Source organism: Poecile atricapillus, chromosome 4 (genome assembly GCF_030490865.1).
Source record: "Poecile atricapillus isolate bPoeAtr1 chromosome 4, bPoeAtr1.hap1, whole genome shotgun sequence".
Classification (NCBI taxonomy): Eukaryota; Metazoa; Chordata; class Aves; order Passeriformes; family Paridae; genus Poecile; species Poecile atricapillus.
This window is the reverse complement of record NC_081252.1, coordinates 44,267,892-44,290,231: the sequence shown is the minus strand read 5'-3', so window position 1 is coordinate 44,290,231 and position 22,340 is coordinate 44,267,892. Positions and strand designations below refer to the sequence as shown.

General features: G+C 41.5%; 1 protein-coding gene across 5 annotated transcripts in view; it reads right to left on the bottom strand.

The window, feature by feature from the left end:
* The window catches only part of STOX2 (storkhead box 2), a 141,863-nt gene that overhangs the window by 65,043 nt on the left and 54,480 nt on the right, over nucleotides 1–22,340 (bottom strand). The window contains exon 1 of one of the 5 annotated variants that reach the window (XM_058837646.1): nucleotides 5,174–5,934. The exons of the other annotated variants lie outside the window; for them this stretch is intronic. Within the exon in view, the coding sequence (XP_058693629.1) occupies nucleotides 5,174–5,339 (166 nt within the window). The 5' untranslated portion in view covers nucleotides 5,340–5,934. Of the gene's footprint in view, nucleotides 1–5,173; nucleotides 5,935–22,340 lie in introns of those variants that run through there. 5 annotated transcript variants of the gene reach the window in all.

The following is a 22,340-nucleotide window of genomic DNA, read 5'->3' as shown; positions in this document are numbered from 1 at the left end:
GACTCTGGATCTTTACACTCATAGGTCACAACAGCCAGCAAGAGCAACAGGTACTCAAGTGCAGTTTGGTCAGCTGAACGCACAAGCAGGGCTCAGGACACTGCCCACAGCTCAGTCTAAAAGTGAACTCATGGGTATGCAGAAAATGTCTTGGTATCTGATGGGCAAGGACCAGGCATATATGTGAAATAACACACACAAGCACAGCACTGTATATGAGTTAATACTGCACTTACAACCGCAGGGATGAAAACCAGGGCTCTACAGAAGCAGAGAAAAGCTCGTCTTTTGTATTCTTTTAGGCAAGAAACCAGGGAGAGAACAAAATTAAGTAGAAACTGTAAAAAAATGATTGGTCTGTGAACTTGAACCAGGTTTCTGGCCTGAAGACACAGCACACTTAGATCCTTCCCCCATATCAGGATGCAGTGGAAGTTCCTAATTCTCTGTCAGGGTAAGTGGATGCTACAGAGACCAAAAGGGATTGGAAAGACATAGTGAGCCCAACAGTAACCTCCCAAGCAATAAAGCAGGCACAGCCCCTGAACTAACTGAACAAAGTGACCCTCTGGAGGTTCACCAGTTCACCATAGGCTGAAGCAAAGGAGATAGAGCAGGATCCAGGAGCTAAAACTGGTCTTACTAGCCATTGACACCCACAAACTCTCAGTTTTTATTGTCCCAGTAATGCGTCTGGCCAAAAACAACACAAAACTACTCAGAATTCAGGAAGGAAAGGAGATTACATTAGTGTTAAGAAGATATATGGAAAGGTGTTTCTTACTACCATAATTCAAAAAAAAAGGAGGTGATGCAATACTGATTATTCCATATTAAATATTAATTACAATTAAAATTAATTTCAGCTGCTTTTAAGCTACAACATATTCCTTAGATAAGTGAATTAAGGGACAGGTTACTGAATAAGATTTGCGTGTATCTGGCACTTCTCAGTTATGTTAAATGGAGTTCTTCAGTTCATGTGTAACTATCTCCAAATATTACTCTTTAGATTTAGAGGTTCAAGCTTAAAAAAAATAATAATAAAAAAAATACTTTGGACTCTCAAATTTGCTCAGATCGCTCCCAAAATCTTTCTTACTGTTCAAGGAGCTTGAAGAGTTTGTCCTAGACTTTCCATCAAACATTGCTGAAAGAGAGAATGAGGTTATCTTTTCCTCCTACAAATTCTAATCTGCATACAGATACCATCAGTTGGATAGCAGGGTTACATACTTCTCTCCTTTCCCTTCTGCTTGAACTTGGTAATCAAACTCCAGTAACAGCAGGCAACATTGAGACTGAATTTTACTCTTCAACTTTGAAGGACTGAAACCTCTGCAAGGAAAATGTAAAGCAAAGAGCAGTAAAATAACCACACACTTTTCAGAAGGTAACCTCCAAATGACCATCCTCTGGAATTAGTTTTTTCCATTGCAGAAAGCTCTTCCTTTCTTCCACACATTCCTTCATGCTGTGTGTGTTAGACTGTTACCCTACACCACCTTCATCTCAAACTGACATGTTACCTCCAACACCAAAATTGTCAATTAAAGTAACTGAAGAAGGCTGCAGGAAAAAGTTATTTCTTTCAAGAGTGTTACTCTGTTCCGGTAATATTTAATGGCTGGGTCAATCACAGGGTGCAGCTCCTCTCTCTGCTAAAACAGAATCCCGGACTTGCTTTTGTATTTAGAAGGAAAAAAGGGGAAAATAAGCAAGAAGCTTCCAATATTTGAAAAGCTATATATATTATTTCATTTAACTGTCTGGAGACCTCCTAAGTTGCATTAAGTTTTATCCTGCTTGGCAGCTGTATATGATTTTCTTTTTCCCTTGAATTAAGCAGCAATAGATCAAAAACTTGGAAGTATATTTCCCCCTTTTCAATAACAGGTATTGTATACATGTATATGAATTGTATTAGATTCAAACTTTCAGCGTCTCTTTCCACACAAGGTCAAAGCTTTACATTGTTGTAATTTTCTTTTTCAGTGTTTTTTCTCCAAGACAGTCTTCCACTGGGAAATTAATATTCTGCATGAACAATGAACTCCTTGCATGGCCTTTGAACCTAGTGGTTGCTAGGAGGCCTAAAGAAACCCTGGAGTACAGCCTATTTAATAGCACGTATCAAGAGATTATTCAGAAGCAAAAATGTGTGATTTTCTAAATTGTCTGCTTTTTTCCCTCCTTACTTCAATCTCCATTCATCTGTCAAACAATCTTTAGATTTCATATGAATTGCATCTGCATCAATTTTCTATAATTATGGGCAGTTTGTTCCCTGAGTATTGAAAATGTGACTGGCCAGCCACCAATGCTGCTTCAAATCAAGCAAATATCAAACTGCTCCTTACTCAGTTTTACTGAAAAGGGTGCTTAAAATCAGATGTGCTTCACCACTGTAACATGAGGTTTGCACTTCCATTATAAACATGGTTCTGCTTAGAGACTGTATTTTCCTCATACAAAACACCATGGCATCGACTGCAGCACCATTACTCAGTATTTCTCTGTGCTGAAAGAAATATATATAGCTCCTCCGTGCTCAATTCAGGCATACTTGAATATTAACATTTCAAGCTTTTTAGCATCTTCCTGCAGGTTGTTTGATTGTATGCATTTCCATATTTTCCCAAGCATAGTAAATGAGGCAAAACCCCAAGGTTTCTTTCCCACCCTCCATCTCCATTCCAAACAATGAGGCATTTAATTAAAAAGATAACCACAACAATGCTAATGGTGATGAGGTTAAATGGTTGGATAAACAGAATGCAGCCCTCTGAAAAGCCCATGTGTTTCAGGACACTTTCTCCCCTACAACATTCTGGGTGACAAAGAAAGTATTTGTATTCCTGATCCCCACAGTTTTTACACCAGTGGACTTCCTACAAATTTCCTGCACGGAAGAGAGTTCAGTTCAAATAGTGAGAAATGTTTAGACACAGTAGCTACTCCTTCCAAAACTAATATTTGGAAAGGCAGTGGACAAGGATCCTTCAAAAATAAATTAATGTGCCAACTATCCATTATGAAAGAACAAATACATTTCCAGATAAAAGCCTAATAAGTTGTTGTTAGGGTTAAAAAAACCAACAACAACAAAAAAAACCCCAACAAAACCAACACATATTTGCTGATTTTATTTTTCAATATGCTCTCCCTTCAACAATTTTAGCAAATGAGTAAAACTTACGACATTTGTCCTTCATCTTCAGTTGTTGCAATTGAAATCAATGCCCTCTATATTCATAAACAAGTATTCTTGGTCTGGAGATTACTTTAAAACATCTATAGCAGATTAAAATTCTGTGCCCCCCTCCTACCCCTCAAGGACACAGGTATCTGCCAAAAAATACAGGGTGACACATCTGATTCTGTGGATTACTGGTGTTCAACTGTCTGGTTGGACTATACCAATCTTACCAACATAAAGCTTTCACAGAACACCTCACTGAAGGATTAAAAACAAGCAAGAACCACACCACTTGGCACAAAATGCTCACGTGAGTTCCTTCTCCTTTAAATATGGGCTTTCATACTGAAAGAAAGGCCTAAAAAGTACTGACTTCAACAGAACTGAGAAAGAGTATCTTACACTGGGAATATCAGGACATTCACCCAGAACAACAAAAATCTTTGCTTTATTGTCAGATTCAGCTGTCCAGACACTTTGAACGGAACAAATCAACCACTCCACCACCACAACCATTCTCATCTTCTTCAGCTGTTCAAGCATAAATTATGCTTGTTGTTTTCACTCACTATGTGACTTCCCAGGAACCAGAGCACCAATTACCAAAATAGCACTATATTCTTACACAGGCAGATTTTTCAATAAAATGCGTATTATTTCTCTTGTACTTGGGCATTAAAGAAAAAACAGTCACAAGACATTTTTTAAAACGTGAGAAACCAACCCTGACTAAACAGATATGTTTATTAAGGCCAGAGACAAGAAAGTGAGCATATGACTGAAAACCACAATCTTTGGCTCAGTCTTTGCAGCAGAAATGGGGCGGGAAGAGACAGCAATACAGGACTGGAGATGTTTTCAGTAATGCATTATAAATACCTTAGTTTTCTCCTTTAAAGGAATCTGCCTACTCAACCTAAATTGTGCCTCAGAGGGAGAAACGTGCCTTTGTGATAAATTAGAATTTGCCATCATAATAATGAAACGTTATGTCCTATCATCACAATAAACAGGCAGCAGAACAACAAAGGAGGTTTCCAGGATTTTCTGCTCACGGCTCCCTCCCCATCAGCATTTTCCCAAGTCCTCTTTTGGGTGTTTATGAAATGCCTTAATTCCAAGGCCATTAAGATGCATTTCTGGATGGGGCAGATTCTACTAACAGTACTGAGGCTTTCCAAAATCTCACCAGCACTCTGTCGGAGGCCAAGCCTCTCCCTGATGTCTGCCTTTCCCTGCGCTGTTTTTTGTTTTGTTTGTGCTTTCTCTTTCCCATGCACAAACATGTTGGTGCAGTGTCCATTATTTCCCTACAGCCCTCCTTGAAAGCCACCGACAAATGAATATACATGCACGAGTATGTTCCACCACATACACAGGTCTGGTCTCCTTCTACACCTCAAAAAACAAATGCAAATGTGTTTACAGTCATTTTCACCACCACATGCCTTGCCATTGCAGAAACATGCAGCTGAAAGCCAGAGTCTGTAACAAGGCAACTGCGTTTACAACCACAAGTAACCCTTTTCCTTGGAAAATGGGAAAACACGAAAGCCTGATGAGTTAACTAGAGTTAACTGCATTTAAAGAGGAATGTGTGCGAGAGCAGTAAATATCCAGCACATGCTTTTACGCACAAAAGGCGCAAAGGGCTCCATGCTCTGCACATCCAGTCATTTTTGTCTGCTCTTCCACAACAGAGATGCAGCCGTTTCTCTCATGCATTTTATTTCACTCGACTAATAGATTTTAAACACCATATTGCGAGGACCCCGCTGTGAATCTTGCAGAGGTACAAAATGGTGGATGTATGCTATTTTTTTTTTTTTTTTTTTTTTGCATTATTCATAACAACTCAGCTTCCCGATCGCAGGCTCCCCTCCGTACCCACCAACACAGCCTTCCCGGCCAGACACACATCCCGAAGCAGCCTCGCAATAAAGCTCTCTCGCATACACAAATTATGTTACAAACCTGATGTCATGTAGCCCCGTGATGCCTGGGAAATAAAAGCTGGGGGGAAGTGCTTGTGCAGTCGGTAGTCCTTCTCGCTGCGGGACCTCATGCGGTCTGAGGCCCGGTCGGAGAAGTCGGAGCTAGGCCAGGCCCGCCGCAAGGTCGTACTCCGCGTCTTCTTCATCCTGAGGATGCCCGAGCCTACTCCTCCCGCCGCAGCATGGGTCAGGGGTGCGCGCCGCCGGGCATCAGCCTAGCGCGGGCACCGCCGGGGCGCAACCTGCGCGCATCTCGCCGCTCCCTCTTCTAGGGCGCCAGCCGCAGGTCCCTTCCTTTTTTTTTTTTTTCCCCCTCGAATGATCCAATTTTACACACGTCCCACAATGCATTACACTTCATTTGCAATCGGTCCGGCTTATAGCTCCCAGATTTGCGTGGAGGAAAGGCACGTTATGTGGCTTCTCAGGCAAAAAAAGGAATTGGGGGGAGGGGGGGCTGAAGAGGGGCTGGGGACGAGAGATGTGCAGCGTGGGAGCTCGGGGGGTCCCGAACAATGGCCCAATTCAGCTCGGCCGTGCTTAGCCAACTGTGAGCCCCGACACAAAAGGCCCAAACAAACGAGGAAAATCCCGCGGCCGCCGGCTGCGACCCCGACCGCGGCGCGCCCGGCACTGGGGAGGAGGCGGTAGCTCCCGGCGTGGCGGGAGGAGCGGCGGGAGGAGGAGGAGGGAGAGGAGAGGAGAGGAGGGAGGGCTCACAGACGCCTCTCGGCCGCGGGACGAGCGGATGCAGCCGCGATCCCCCCCCGCCGCCGCCGCCTTCCTCCTCAGGCCCGCGGCGCCCGGGCGGCCGGCAGCGGCCCACGGCACCCGGCAGCGCCGCGCCTCGCCATGGTCGGCGCCGACTCCCGCCCGCCTGTCCCCGGGGCTGGATCGCCGCCGGCTCCGCGCTAGGGGCGGCCGGCGCGGGGGGCGAGGCCACCGGGGAGGCCACCGGCCGCTCCTCCCGCCTGCCCGGCCCGCCCGCCGCCTGCCCTCCGCCCCGCCGCGCCAAGAGCAGCCGCTGCCGGAGCGCCGGGCGCCGCGCCGCCGCCCGGGCTCATGCTACTCCCGCCGGAGCCCTGCTAGTCCCGCCGGGCTCCGCGCTCCCCTGCGCGGCACCGGCTCGCGGGCGCCCGCGTACAAAGCCCCGTGCACGGCAGGGACCCGGCCCCCTCCCGCCCCGCCTCCTTTCCGTCCGTCCGTCCTTCCTTCCTTCCTGGCGGTGGCAGTGACGGCGGAGCGCCGGGGCCGGGTGCGCAGCGCTGGGCACCCCGCACCGCCGGGCTGCGGCCAGAGGGCCCGGAGAGCAGCGGGCAGGGCGGCCTTGCGGGCGGGCCCTGGCCATCGGCTCCTGGCCCTCGGCTCCTTCGGGTGCCGCTGCCGCCCCGGGGCGAATGGACACAAGCGAGGGAAGGGCGCCGGGACAGATCTGCACCCCCGGGGCACCCCTGCGCAGAGCCTGGATCTCCCATCGGCTCCTGAAGAACCGGCTCTCCCCAGGAGGGCCCGGTCAGTCACACCCCCACACTGAAAACCCACCACACTCCACAAAGGTATCCAGGACACCCGGGCTGCCCTCCTCACTGGCGGGAAGGAGGTTGCCCACCCTCTCACAGTGGCTCACGCATCTACGCCCAGGGCATCCCCTCGAGTGGGGCCTGGCCACCTGGGCATTTTATGAACTCAAATTAACCAGAACTGTGCAAAGGGACTCGGTTCCTCCTCTGCAAAACAACTCCGAGCACACCTGGTGTCAGGTGCTGCCACCATTACCAATGGGGACAACTGCAATGCAGGGATGTGAAAATGTTGCTTTTGCAACTTTGTTAAATTACTTATAAATTTACATTTTAATAATTAATCCTTCTTAGAGGGGTTTGTATCACATTTCTAAGAGCTCTGAAGAACAGACTGTAATTTTGTAATTGGAAATGTTCAATAGCGGTGAACCAGTCAAAGGATGACCATCAGTGAATGAACTTAACATCAAAGCAAGTGGACCATGAGATATTATCCCTTAGCTGCCTTGCTGTATGGCTTGAGTTAGTCACTTCAGCAGCCATCTCAGCCCATCTGGCTGTGCTACTGCGGGCAGCACACACACCGCAGAACTATTCAGGTGTTTGTATATGGCAGTCCCTTTCATAGGAGTAGAATATACATTAATGAAAATCAGCAAGAACATTGAAAGCTAAATGCTGTGGGGTTCTTTCTCATTCAGTCTCATCTTTTTCCAACTGTGAAGAGCTAATAGGAAAGATGTTTTCACTGATGCTTTGTATACTGGTAGCAACAGGAAAAAGTTAAGATGAGAAAAAAGATGGCCTAAAGCTCCTCTAATAAAAACGTAAGATTTTCCATCATGAAACTTACTCATCTAGCAATTTACTCATCAACCTACGCAAAGCTTATAATAGAGCATGTTTTCACCCTCAGACCAGAAAAACCATAAGAACTTCTAGAATCGTTCCATTTTTCTCCTCGAAGGCTGAGGTTGGGGTAGATTGGTTAGCACTACCTAGCTAAGTCAAACCTAAAAAATGTACCTATTTTATCAGATGCAGAAGCAAATTAAATTCCATCTAGGAGCATAAATTCACATTGCACTATCTGAACATTGAATGAATGATGGCTTTACCCTTCCAGCAGTCAAGAAGCAGTTGAATATAGCTGGCCAGTTAACTTATTGCTGAACTAAACTCAACTTTTCTCCTAGTCTAGACACAGCCCTAGATATCAATCTGTTCCATTAAAAGAAGACATGAGACAAGAGACAAAGAGGAATCAGCAATGAGGAGGAAAAAATGAGGGCAAGAAGTAGAAAAACAGAACAAAGCAGGACACACACACAAACACCCATGATAACAAACAAGGCTGCAGTGATCTTTACACTGGCTTTATGTATAATTACCCACAACTAAAGTATTCTAACACGTATCAAATAAAAAAAGATGGGATGGCTCTGCAACTGTCAGATAAAGCACGTCCCAATTCTTTTCAAGCAATTTGCTGTGCACTAATGAACTGGCAATAGCGCACAGAAGTCTTTTGAGTGGCTTTAATTGACTTAATTTGTACACTTCCATGAATTGTCACAGGAGTAATACCGTATATACAATTAACACACGGTATCTTCCTCTTGTCAGTTGTAGGAATTAGACTGGTTCATAGTTTTGTGTACAGATAATGATGTACTTTCATTGTGTGGTAATTTGAAATGAATAACAATTTGCTCCTACAACTATGAAAGGAGGAAGGAATGAAAAATAAGCACCTGTAGTGGTTTGACCATTTAGCAAGGTCAATTTTCCCTTCCCAAATGTGGGGAGATCAGTTTAAAAACAGTTTTGGAGGCCTTCTCTGAGTATTGAGATGTTGTTCCTGTGGTCAGGTAAAGTTACTTTTAAGTCCTCTCACAATTATCTTGTTTGCTTTCAGCTTAAAGTCTTCTGACATGGTATCTGAAAAAGTATTCCTCTTTGAAGAGAGGAATTCAGAGCAAGTTTCCTCCTGCTCTTGAATTGTTTGAAGTCAAGTGTTGTTACTGGGATGAATCAAATATATAATTAAAGACCAAGTATAAGTTTTGGCTGTTTTTCTTGGAATAAGCTAGAACTGTGAGTTTAATTGATTTTTTTGCTTCAGTGGCCAAAATGAAATAAAACTATTTTCTTCATGTGATCTGAAAGCTCAAATTTGAGAGACAAAAAAAGAAAGACAAACCCAAAATGAACAATCAAATCCACAACATTTTTTTCTGAGACATTTAAGTTTACTTTTTTTTTTAAATAAAGGAATATAAATTTCTGTATTCATATGGCTATGTCAAAACAGAGAAAGGAAAAAAGAATTCTCAGCTATGGAAATTGTCTGATAGAGCTTGCTAGAAGTAAGGAAAAATTCTTCTTCCAGGCAGGAATTGTACCAACGGAAATCTGAATTCTTGATAGTGATGAGAAAAATGGAGATGGCTTCAGAGCTTTTTGCTTGCAAGCTTTTTTTTTTTTTTTTTTTTTTTTTTAATTCATCCCTAATTGTTTGGAGGGAATTTTGGTTTGGGTTTTGGGGTGGTTTTTTTGAGATTTTTTGTTTAATAAGGGAAAGATTAAACTCAGAAGCTTTTTATTGAGAATCAGATAAAGCAGTAATTTTTATAATTTGGTATTTAAAGTCCAACAGAAGCAATTTCTGTCTTGGATTACTAGAGGGAAAGATGACACTTGGATAAATAGACCATACAGATCTTGGGAAAAAGACACTGAACTAAACCAAAAATAGGCATCCTGCCTCTCTCATAACCTAACAATTCCTTATCAGGAATTGGCAATATAACAGTAGTCATTTCAAAGGTATAGATATAAACACCATGAATTTCAGAAAAGCAGCTTGGGTCCATATCAGACATTACAAAGGATTCTTATATGTTCAATCACAACCCTCCTTCAGTCCAAGTTCTTAAGAAGCCTGAAATCTTTTGGAGAAACAATTCAAAATCTTTGCTTCTGAAAATCTGTTTTATCTTTTTAAAAGTGAGAAAACAAATATTACTAGGAATATCTATTAAATGTGATCTTCATAAACACTTATTAGCTGCTAAGTAGATCTGTTCCCATTTTGTAAAAAACACAGAAAATGACATAACCAACCCAGATGACTGTAGAAAATCAGTGGCAAATAATGCACTGTGAAAACTTTGTGATCTCAGCTCCCATTTCATAGGTTTATTTTTCCTTCTCTGAAAAATAACTGTGTAGCAGAGTACAATATGGTGATCTGTATATATATGTTTCTTTGCATGTGTATGTCCATGCATGCTTGTGCATACATGGTAATTGCTCTCATGTAATGCAGTGTTTCAAGTTTCAGCTGGGACTACTTTTTTTTTCCTCCCTATGACAAACAAGTTTCCATAGGGACAGCAGCAGGCTTCAGTAAGAGGGTGGGCTGGTGTTACTGCCTTAGCTACTTCCTTGGCTTGGGGACTGACTGCATGAGGTTTTCCAAATTAAATAAGCACACAAGCCAAACACTGAAATAAAAAAGGCAAAATAATAGGACATACAAGGAGGAACGCAATCCCCTCTGGACTAAGATGAGCTACACCTCTAAAAGAGTTTTCTCTCAAACTATACATTCAAAGCCTGGGTTGTCCCTTACCCTGTCACTACCTTGCCTGTTGCACACAGCCTGAACTTGCTGCCACACGGAGGAAATTAGAAGGGCTTCACTTTATTACTGTCAGCTGAGCTGGTGCCTGACAAGCACCCAACACCACTGGGGGAGCTAACACAAGATGCCAAGTGACACCCGGAGTTTTGTGGCATCACACCCTGCAGGTCTATGAGAGGGGTCCTTTCCTGATACCCAACTTCAGAAACAAACACTACAAATAACACTGGTAATACTGGGACACACAGGAGACTCTGCACCAAGGAAAGCCACAGTCACTGGCAACCAGGTAAAACAGGGAGCAGAGGGTCGTTCTGGAGCCAGTGAAAACAAAACCATCACATTCTCTAACACCTCAAAAGCTGGAGATAGGATGCTGCAAGATTCTGTGAAAGAATTGCATGGTCCTTGAAAGTAAGAGAGGGAGAGCAGAAAGGAATAAACAAAAAATAAAGTGGGGAAAAAAGCCTGCAGTACAAGCAGTTGTAAAGCAGAGGAGGAGGAGGAAAAATGGAGTGTGAGAAGAGGTGGGAAAAATGTAATTATGAACTTGTGAAAAACCCCAAGCTCAAGTATAACATCATAGACCTTGGTAATCTATGGGTTTATTAGATTTACAGCTCTGCATAAGAGTGTTCCTGAGAAAGTACATTGCCAGCATTTCTAACATTATAAATCCATGAAGGAGAAAGTTGTTCAGTTCATAAAATCACCATTTTCATGTGTGGATTCTTGTATCTCTGTATTAACAAAGGTGCAGAACTCAGACTCTAAAAGACATGTTTTTAAGCAATCCTTTACAGGTTAAGGAGGTCCAGCAATACACTGTAACCTTGTCTGTAGGAAGCACTACTTTTCCCTTCCAGATATTTGTAATCAGATACACTAGCAAGAACAATCCAGAAAACTCACTCACACCCATTCACATCAGTCCTTAGACTTCTGACACTAACACTATTAATCTGTCACCTCTCACTAGTATTTGTTACTCAAACATGCAAGAGAAGCCAAGTACTTGTAATCGATGCTTGTGGTCCAGGTCACAAAACGAGGCAGCATTTCTTGATGGATTTATTGGCAAGGGAAAAGCTGGGCTTGCCCAGACAACTCTCTTCTTGAAGAGAGCATTTGAGAAACTCCACCAGAAAAGGAAAGAAAAAAAATCCCAAGGGCAAAGGTATAAGTGAAAAAAATTCCAAATATAAAAAAAGAAAAATGTTTCAAAGCCTATCACAAGCAAGTCTTCAGTCTTGCTATCAGCTTGTGTTATACCATGGTAGTAATCCTGGCTTACTTACAGCACCTCTTAAACTAGTTTCAGATCATATTTCTCTCAGTGTTATGCTTTGGGAATGTGTGATGACAGGAATGCAGCGCTGCTGCTGCACACATGCTGTAGTTCACTGATTAATTTTTCTGTGTGCTGCCTTATGTGCTGTGGTATTTATTTTAACTTGCATGACTTTTAAGAAAAACCTGTCTGTGTAATGAGAAGAAAGGCTCCCCTGTTTTGGCTCATTTTTTCATGCCAGACCTTCTGATTGCATTTGTGCTTCCTCTGCACATAAGACAATTGATGCAGCAGGTTTTTCAATCTGGATACCCAAGTCTACCTAAAAGCCAGTGTACAAGCAGGAACACTTGTAGGATACAGCTTTTGTTTTGATGCATGCTTTCCCTCTCCTATTATCACTGATTCAAAGCAAGTTAGTTTAAATGGGTGAAAGCTGGGCTTGTAACTCCTCAGTGTACAAAACTAATGAGAGAGAGAGACAACCCGCAAATCCTGCACAAATTTCCTCTCACATATAACAGAATTCTGGAACTTGGAGAAGTGGACTTACAGCAATTCAAATCACAACTCAATTCACTCACTGGCTGTTCTTCCAAAGGATATAATAGCAAAAGATATGCCAAAAATGTTGGCCTCAACTTTCTTGTTTTCCACTGGTGTCACATATCATTAGTACCCTGGTATTTAAGTAGCATACTGATATATGGGGGCCAGCTGTACTGTAAGTTAGAATAACAGCCTAGCCTTCTGCTTTGGGAGTCGAAACAATGGAGAGCAAGAAGTGAACAGCCAGTGTAGATCCCACCAGCAGTAAAAGCCATCACAGATTATCCTCCTGCAGACGAATTCCCACATCTCTGTGTCTATTTACTCCCATTGCTCTGCAGAGCCTATGTTGCAAAGATGGCACCAAGCATGTGCAGGCCTTGTGCTCTTGTGCTACATCAACACAAACAAGGAGATTCTGTGTGTCAGGTAGGTACTTTTTAATAAAAAAAATCATTAAGAAAAGAAAGCCCTTGGCAGTAAGAAGGGGGCAGTGTTTTGCATCTAGGATGGCTTGCATTGTCCTGCAAAGAGGACAATGAACATATTTCAAGGGCAGTCCTAAAAGCAGCATACCAAGGGAACTAAATCCCAGCAGCTGCTATAACACCACAGAACATTTGCTGAATAACGCAGTACTAAGGGCTCTCTCAAAATCCTTGCTTATACAGCTGTTCAATATATTGAGTATATTTTATAGTTGCATATATATAGCATGTACAAGAAGCAGAGACCTTTAAAACCTTAGAAAAATTGTGAGGCCTGGAAAGAGGCTACTCCACCCTTTGTAAACAACCTCTTGTCATTCAGTTACTTCCATATGTGCATGAAGCTCTGCCTAAATTAAACAGGCTTTCAAAATAGTGGTTTAGTACTGAAAATGTACGGTTTCTACCAATAAGTTTGAAGAAATGTAAGCAAGACAAACTTACAAGTGAAAAAGCACAAATTTCTCACCTCACAGTAAAGTAATTCAGTCACTTCTTGGGTATTTTATTATAGTCTCAGATTCAGAGGCTGTCACCTTGGCACATACATTTGGGCATAAAAAAACTCTGGAGACGAATTATAAGAACTGACAGAAATTAGATTACACTTTCTAGATACCTGACTCAAAGTCTTCTGGAAAATCAATGCAAAATCATCAGTCTGCTTGCTCTCTGGACCAGCTGTGAAGGTGCTACTCTTAGTTATTGGTTTTCAGTGGGATCCTGAAGCTTGTCCCTTCTCTTCTGATTCCACAGTAGCACCCATGTCCCTTCTCTTCTGATTCCACAGTAGCACCCATCAGAAGGAAAATTGCACCTACTCTGATTACCCCTGGTTACGACAGCTTGTTGCCATTCTCCACTTGGCTTTTGAAGCTCTGATATTACCCACCTGTGTGCAACCAGAGACAATTTCCCATTGCCCTGTTCAGATGAAGGTTTATGTAGGCACTACTTGCACTTGCCTCTCTGTAGAAGCTGTTCTTAGCGCTTCTTCTGAATGCTGAGATTTTTGTATTCTAGTAGAGGAACAAGAAAAAGACATTTTATAGCACTGGGTCATAAACTTCTCCCACCACCTTGTAAGAAAGTTAAATTCTTTCTCAGGGGTCTAGTGCAACAAAATAATTTTTGTCTTACTAAGTGACACCCTACACAACAGTAGCAATCTGGTAAAGCAAACATGTCAATGGTGGGGAGCTCTGCTACTTTCTTTTTCTATAAATCCTTCTATAATACTGTGCAGCTGTCAGTTGCTTTGTTATTAATTAATTTGGTTTTAAACACAAAGAGAGGCTTAAATCCAGGAGAGCACTGTTACTTCCCAGATCTCTGCAGGTCAGTTCTTTGACTCCTCTGTGGAGCTAAGCAGAAGGGTGCAGTACCCAAAGCCTTATCAAAATGTTTCTAACACAACACTGAAGTGTCACATCAGATACAAGAACAATCTCTGGTGTGAATTTTTCAACCTATAACTTTCTGATCAGAGACAAGGATAAGAACAAGTGAAACATGTAGATGTCATGAAGAAAAAAATTCCCTTATGACAAAGGAGTATCATTGTGATAATCAAAATAATATTGTGAAATTAGGAAAAGAAAATTAATATCAAAGTAGAAAATTTAAGAAGAAAATTCCTTTCTAATTCTGAAGTGTACTCCTCACTTCTTCCACAAAGCTGAACTTACATCCTTTAAAGCACATGAGTGGCAGTGGCATAGGATAAAATTTCTTTCAAAATGCTTTATGTATTACAATGAACGTTTGTAAGGCACAGAGAACCACTGACATTTAATATTTCCAGAAACCTAAAAATATCTTTCTCAAAAGAAACAAACATCTCAAGTGAGACCACTTACATGAAAGTAAAATTTCCTAGCACTAGAATTCTATTTGAAAGAATCATGTACAAAATTAAGAGCTAGAAACTCTTTAGTCTTCATTAAAACTGATCGCTGTTGAGCTGAACTGAATACCTACACAAACCAACTGTGGTAAATCTTATTAGTTATGGTGATCATCTCAGAAACTTTAGCAAGGAGTCACCATGTTCCCACACATAAAAATTTCAAATGCTTTGTAACCCCAGCTATTCCAGGAATCAACAAATACTCAGGACAAACATTGCATAGATTGTTGTACAAAGCAAACTCCAAATGCAAGGTGCTCAGCGACTTGCCTTTGATCTTTTTCTTAATGGAGGAGATGTTTAGTAACCTTTCCATTCCTCAGACAGTGTAAAGTAGATCAGGAAATCTGCCTTCACAACTGGCGGGGTTCAGATTTGTCAGAGCACGATGCTAGTGTCAAATTGTTTTTGTCTTCCTCTCTAAAGATGGATCTTACTATTATCCCAGCTGATGGAACCAAGACAAAATAAACACAGACATTAGGACTGAAACAATGATAGACTATCTGAAAAGGCATTTAAGTGCCTACAGTCGTCCAAGGAGTAAAAAGTTATAAAAACAAGTACTTCTTTTTATTGCCCATATCCCCATGTCATTGCTAAGGTACTTAAAAAACCCACAAACCCTATGGATTTCTACCCACCGCATAGTAATTACTGAAATAACAAAGAATTGGAAAAAAGTATTTCCAAAGCCTGATGCTATTACTGAACTGCCAGTGAAAAAATTCTCACTAACACCCCTTAAGTCTATCCTCCTGCACTCCCTAATCTGAGCACAAAAGGTTGGGTTTAAACACCCACCCCCCACCCTGAGATTAAAACCGCCTGCAGTTTTCAGCTTCGGGCCAGCACTGACAATACTTTAAATCCTTGGCTACTGGCTTCGTGAAGACACAGCCTACAGAGAGTCCCCCAAAGTTCTTTGAAATGTTAAATACAAAGCAGGAGGAGGTCATAAAGGAAATATTCTTTACAAAAGGAATGGATATCATATGCAAGGTTTTCAAATACATTTCTCAGTTGCTTTACTTCCAGCCACCATTTTCTCAATCCTGCATTGTATGAAGCTTTTGAAATAAAATTCAGGAATTAAATAAAGCACATAAATTAGTGTTATAAACAGCTGCCAATATATGAATTTGTTACCTTTTAGCTCTCATAAATCTCTCCAACGAATATATTGTATCCAACTTCCCTGATAAAACTAATTATTTACCTAATAAATGTTTCTATAGCAATTACCAAAAGCCCAGTTACGTAAAAGTAACATATAGGTTTTATTGCATCATCTTCTGTAGCATCTGCCCAATTACTGCAATAGAGGCCAGTGTGGTTCCCTGCTGCCCTGGAAATCCTGCTATCTTTCTGCCAAGAGCCTTCTAGTGCACACAAAAGGAAGAGGGATTGAGGAACCCATTTTATCCCCTCTTATCCCATAAACTAACAAGCCTTTTTCTCCACTGCAGCTTTTCTCAACAAAACCAGGTAATTATGCAGGATGGGATTTTCAAGGTACGTAAAAGGAAAAAAATCAGTCAGTTTAGCATAGCAGCTTTGCCAAGTACTGTCACCTCAAACTCTGAGACTTGCATGCAGTGTGGGATAGCAGGCAAACACAATGATGCCCTGCCACTGACACAGGGCCCAGCTGTAAGCAATAAGCTTTGTGGTTCAAAACTGTTGGTAGGTGGTTACATTTTTCTGTCCACTTCCATTCTCCTGGAGGTAAACAGGATGGTAGGAGATTTATTTCTGTCCCCTGTCTCACCCTGAACACTCAGTGTCTCTCCTTTCTCATTTGGGTATCATAAACTCAATGAAAAAAATGAGTTTCACATTCATTTTTACAATCACTTTGAAGAACTTGTGTTTGGATTGCTTGTCTCATAAGGTCTTATGAGCCCTATCCATACTAGCTTTTGACAAGATGTTCCACTAGACATCCACAAAAACATCCCTGCACAAATTTACAAACTGTGTATTTGAGGAGAAAAGTAACTGGTTGTCATAGTGATGTTCACAGTCTGAGGAGCCTTTGGACTTCAGTGTCATGAAAGATACCAGGAGTTTAAAACCTCCAACTAGATGAAGTGGTTCATGGAAGCAAGTACTCCATCCAGCAGCAAATGCATGCTTAAATCACTGGTGATCCTGAAGAACCAGGCTGCTGCACTTCGAAGTTATTTAAGCTGTTTAATGTTGGGTTATTTGCAAATCAGTATAGCCCAGTTCACAGAAACTGTCACTGCCGTGACTTACATGTATGTCTGACAAGCTGCTGTCCTCTACTTCTAGACATCAGTATAATATTGGGGTACCTTCACAGGAGGGCAAGCCTGTTCACTGAAATGTTCCAGCTACAAAAAAAAGACTGAAAGGTTATAGCAAGCTCAGGAACATCACATGCTTTTGGCAAGGTGAGATGGAGGAGGATGAAAGGCAAAGGAGGGTGAGCAGAATTATTGTTCCTTGATGATTAAACAAGCACAGAAACTATGATTACTGATCACAGACATCTTTTATAACATGCCAAACTAGCACACAGAGAAATGCCTCAGTAATTCAGTCATATAGGCAGTATTGGCTCTTCATAGTTTGAAAGAAGATGAGGGTCTTCTGAAACAGAGGCTCTGCCCTGACTCCCTGCTTTAGGCCAGTGAAGCAGAACAAAGCCTTTGAAGTATCTGGAGAACAGGCACCGCTGGATATAGCTCTGGCAGCCAAAAATGCTCCTTGCATTCAACCCTCACTCTTCATGGCAGGAATCAGCTCAAGATACCTAGTGATCTCTGTCTGTTGGACTCCTTACCCCTATAAAACAAGTAAGAACAAACTTCAGGCAGGTGTAACCTGAACCTAGGCTTCAGCAAAGCATACAGCTAAAAAAGCATCCCTAAATAAACCCTAGAAGGAAGGTAATTTATTGTTGAAGGAGATCAGGTCCATAAAGAACTTCCTAGGAATGAGAAGCAATGAATCAACAGACACAGTTCAGTCTTGCCTTGCCTCACATTGCACATAGTACCAACTACCATCAGTCTGCTTTGTTTATCCAAGAGAAAGATAATATTTTGGTATTAAATGAAACTCCTGGTTCTCTATGTGCTCAGCTAAAGTAACCAACCATGCATTACTTGCAAAAGAATGTTGATGACTTAATAGTAATTGTTTGGTTTTTTTAATCACATCTTTCTGATAAGACTTGTCCATTTTAATGAGACCTATACACTAACATTATAAAAGATTTTTTTCATAATAGTATGAAACTGTATTCTTATTTCTGTGTTACCAGTCAAAGAAATTTCCAACGTATTTTATTTTTTCCCTATTTAAAGAAAAAAACACTAAACCAAACAAGAACACTGATCTCTGAGCATGTGACTACAATAACACAGATTTCTCTTTTAGTGAACTGTCGTGTTGAGCAGGCCAAAAGTGGCAAGATCTGGGTTCAGAAGATGTCTAAACGTATTTCTGTTTATCTTTACCACTTCAGAAAACTGCATTCTCCTTGACTGCTACACTTTGAAAATCAGTGCAAATGATTAATTTGCATGATTTCATGATCACTGCAGTGATTTCAGAACCAATAGATTTCAGTCCAAGACAAGGCAGCTAGAAACAAATTTCACCATATCCAAATTCTGATGACAGTATTCCAACCACCCCAGAACAATTAGCTAAGAAATTAAAACTTTATCATTCATATAATAATGTGTAAGAGACTTAAGCATACCAACTGTAAGTGAATTCAGTGATCAAACCCCAAAAAAAACAAATTCAGAAAACATTCTATCTCTGCCTTCTTGAAGAAGAAATATGATACTATGCACCTTTAATGGCAAGAAGTGCCCAATCCCTTTTCAAAGCAGAATCATAGTTTTTGAGTCAGTTATAGAAATGTATACAGCAATGTGAATGTAAGTTACAACAAGAACTACAGGCAGCAACACCTCCCAAGTAGTGAAGGCAAGCTATCAGGCACTTAATGCTCCTATTAATTATGTTTACACAAGTTTCAAGATATTCCTGCACAAGGTAGGGTTTCACATTTACTGAAAAGGGGTAATGAAGGTTACTCATTCTGGATGAAAACTAAATAACTCCAGCAACAAAATAGTTATTCAGACAAACTGGATAAATCATATTCATAATTCATGTATAAGTTCATGTTGTGCTTGGCTTTTTTGAAGTCAATTTTTTTTCTGCATATCATGATTTTCAGAGTCAGAAACAAATCATAGACACTCAACATTCCCAAGGATATCTGCAACAAAAGAATTATGTGAAGGTGGCAAGCTGAAGCTCCTTCATTTGGATACATTTTTGTATCCAAAGAGCAAGCAACAAAAACAGAGTCACAGAGAGAAACAGATGGCCAGTGAGTTATCACTCCTGATCTGATGACTTATGTGGGCTCAACTTGTTTATTTACTCACATATTTGCAAAAAAGTAACTTTCCTTATGTTAGCAGCAGCAATATTGTATATTATATATCTATTAAATACGCAGTTCGTACTTTTACCTACATGCAACACAAGGGCATCAGGTATTCACCCTCCAATTATGGGCTCTCCTCCAACCATAAAGGTCATACTTGACCCTTCCCAGGGCTAGGGAGTTAAATGATGAATGTCTGACACCACAGCTTAAGAAAGGGTTAAAAGAGAATCAGTTTTACACCGCCCTGCTCACTGGCCTGGAGACAGGACAGAAGTGCTCAGGTCCTCAGGGGCAGTGAAGTGACTCTGTAATTACTGGCTATACCCTGTTTATCATCCAGACTGTAATTACTGGCTACATCCTTTACACCATTTGGGAACTGCTACCTCTACCTCTCTCTGTTCAATACTCTCTGTTGATGCAACCTCCACGTTAACCTTGCATGATGCATGACAAAAATACTTGTCATATGGTCCTGAAGCAACAGGCACCATTTGTGTGTCAGTGAGTGCTGTCAAATGAACCATCCTTGAAAACACAGATTCTTCTTAGATCATCTCACCCCCTCTTTAGGACTGATCTCATTATCTTCACTATAATTGTTCTCGTTACCTTCTGGGCATAGAAAAATAATGCAGCCTTTCTAAGGACATTAAATCCAATTATGTAAAAAGACAGTGTTGGGAAAAGAGTTAAAATATTTTAGCTAACAAATTGCTGAAAATCAGGAAAGATCAGTCTGTGACCATTTAACCCCCCTGAACATCACCAGAAAGTATTTTCTAGCTGAAATTACAGTAATGCTACTGCCCTCGGCTGTGGTTAACCACCAGCCTTACAATTGTCAAGGCAGCTGATAACCACCTCCTAGCCTGCAAAGAGCAGGCAATGGACAAAGAGCTTCTGTGTTATTTTCCCACTAGCAAAGTTTCACTGTGTTCTTGTGGTGCAACTAAAGTAAAGGATTCAAAGTAGTCAGTGTTAATTTTATATACTGGAAGAGTCCTCAAAGTAGAGAAAGACATTTTTCAGTAGATTCTTCAAATTGCCGGGATGTAAATGTGATGCAGAATGTGTTTATAGGCACTCTCACAGAGCAGTATGCGCAGATAAGATTAATGTAGGATGGTTGCATTGCTCAGCTGGTTAAGGATCAGATCCTCTTCATAGGTATAGTACCATGGGGATAGACAGGGGAGTGTCTTTCAATAAACTACTGAGCTCCAAGCAACTCATGCAGCAATACCTCTGCAGTCCTGAGGACTTGAGTGGGACCACAGGTACAGCAGATCCCACAGCAGCAGTCCAGAGACTGAAACCCGAAAGAAGGAATCAGGTACAGTGAAAGAAAGCTGAACTCCAAGCAGGATGTTCCTTTCTGATCCACCAACATCTGGTGCAAGACAGCCTGGTGCTGTATCTGGCGCAGCATCTGAGCCTTTGTGACAGTGCAGAGAATTCTACTCCCATCGTTCCGCCCACTCCGTGGTGTAGGAAGTGCTACACAGACAGACTCATGAACACCATCTGCTTAAAATGTGGCATTTGACTCCCTTTCTCCAGCATGTAATATTCTGAGATGGTCTAAGCGCACTAATGCAATCCCACATTTTACAAGTCTCTATGTCATGAATCAAGAAACGGAGTCAAAATATACTTTTCCTCTCCCACAACATTGCTTTTAGTTTTCTAACTGGATTTGTTTGCAGTGTTTCTTAAAAATTAAAAAAAAAAAACCAAAAAAACAAACACAAAACTCTGGGGGAGCATGAAACTCTTATTTCAATAAAAATTAACAGGCATAAACATATGCAATACTTACATCTGCACAGTAGTGTAAAATCTACAGAGGAAACAATTTTTTTTTTCCCCATGGTACCTTTATTCATTCTATTACAAAGAAAGAACACTGAATTTCATACATTAAGGCAAACACAACAAAAACTTCCATCCAGACCAGGAAAAAAACCTTTTTCCTAAAAGTGATAGTGAAATCACTAACCATTATTTTCCTATTCACATCTGCATTTTAAAATGAAAACAAAAATTCCAAGTGCTTAGGTTGTCATGTCACTGGGGTTTATTAACCACACACAACTATATGGTCTATTAACTATAGAAAATATATATATTACTTACAGCATTTCTGTAGCTTGGAATGCAAGTAACTGAAATAATCCCCCAATACTCTTGGAGATATAGCAGCTAGTTAGACAGAGGCACACTCACTTTTTAAAAGCTGTTCAGTGATTTGCCGTGTCTTTCTTAGTGAGAAGGATGGTATTTTTAAATTTATTTTTCACAGAAGTTCGAAGTCCCACAACTGCAAAAATGACTGCTTGGCTCTCACTAGTCTTCAGAATCCCAGGGAAAAAAACAAGGAGAAAATCAGTTCCCAGCAGGCTCCAGCTGAGAGTCCTAACAGGAAACATCCCAGCACACTGCTTGCTCTCCAGAGTGTCCCAGGGAATTCACCCAGCACCACACTGGGAGCAGAGTTATAAAAAGTCCTCACATCTTCTAGTGCCAACCCTATATCTTAACAAGAGATTAAAAATATGTTCCTCATTCATATATTGTCTGTGAGCTATATAACCGCTTTCCCTAAACCAACAAGTACAGACAGAAGGACAAGGTAGCTTTTGACACACACAGATACGAATGATCCCAATCTTTCATTTATCTTTAATGCTAAAGTACCTGTACAATGTCTTTTAAAAAATAATTGAAAGTATTTAAATTTTTTGCTCAACTTCATGATAAAACTATTTTGTTTGACATGGGGAAGAACAGCATTGGAAAAAAAGGAACATACTCTTAACACAGCAGTGATCAAAAGGAACATACTCCAAGCAAAGGGATTGTTTCTGATTCTCATAAGACACAGAAGTTGCCAAACTAAGAAAAAATACTGAACTCTTACACGAAACGTGTATTTGCATGTGGACAGGACTGGCTTGTTTGGGATGATTAAAGCCCTGCAGATCAAACCTCGAATATGTACTTCTGATTGCCCTCCAAGCCCAGGCAGGCCAGCCAGCCATGGGAAAAGATGTTCCTCCAGAGGCTGGCAAAGATACGGCACCCACCACCCATCAGCCCCTAGTTCCTGCTTGCTCCAAGCATCCACAGCATTACAGTACCCCCCGGCACTTCCTCACCCTGCTCTGCGCGGGCACTTGCTGGCAGAGGTGGGAAGATGAACGCTGCTCGGGCAGGGTTCCCCTTGTTCTGCTGGGCAAACCCCTGCCCAGCAGCTGTGGTAGGATGGGCTTCCCGTGTAGGGCTGGG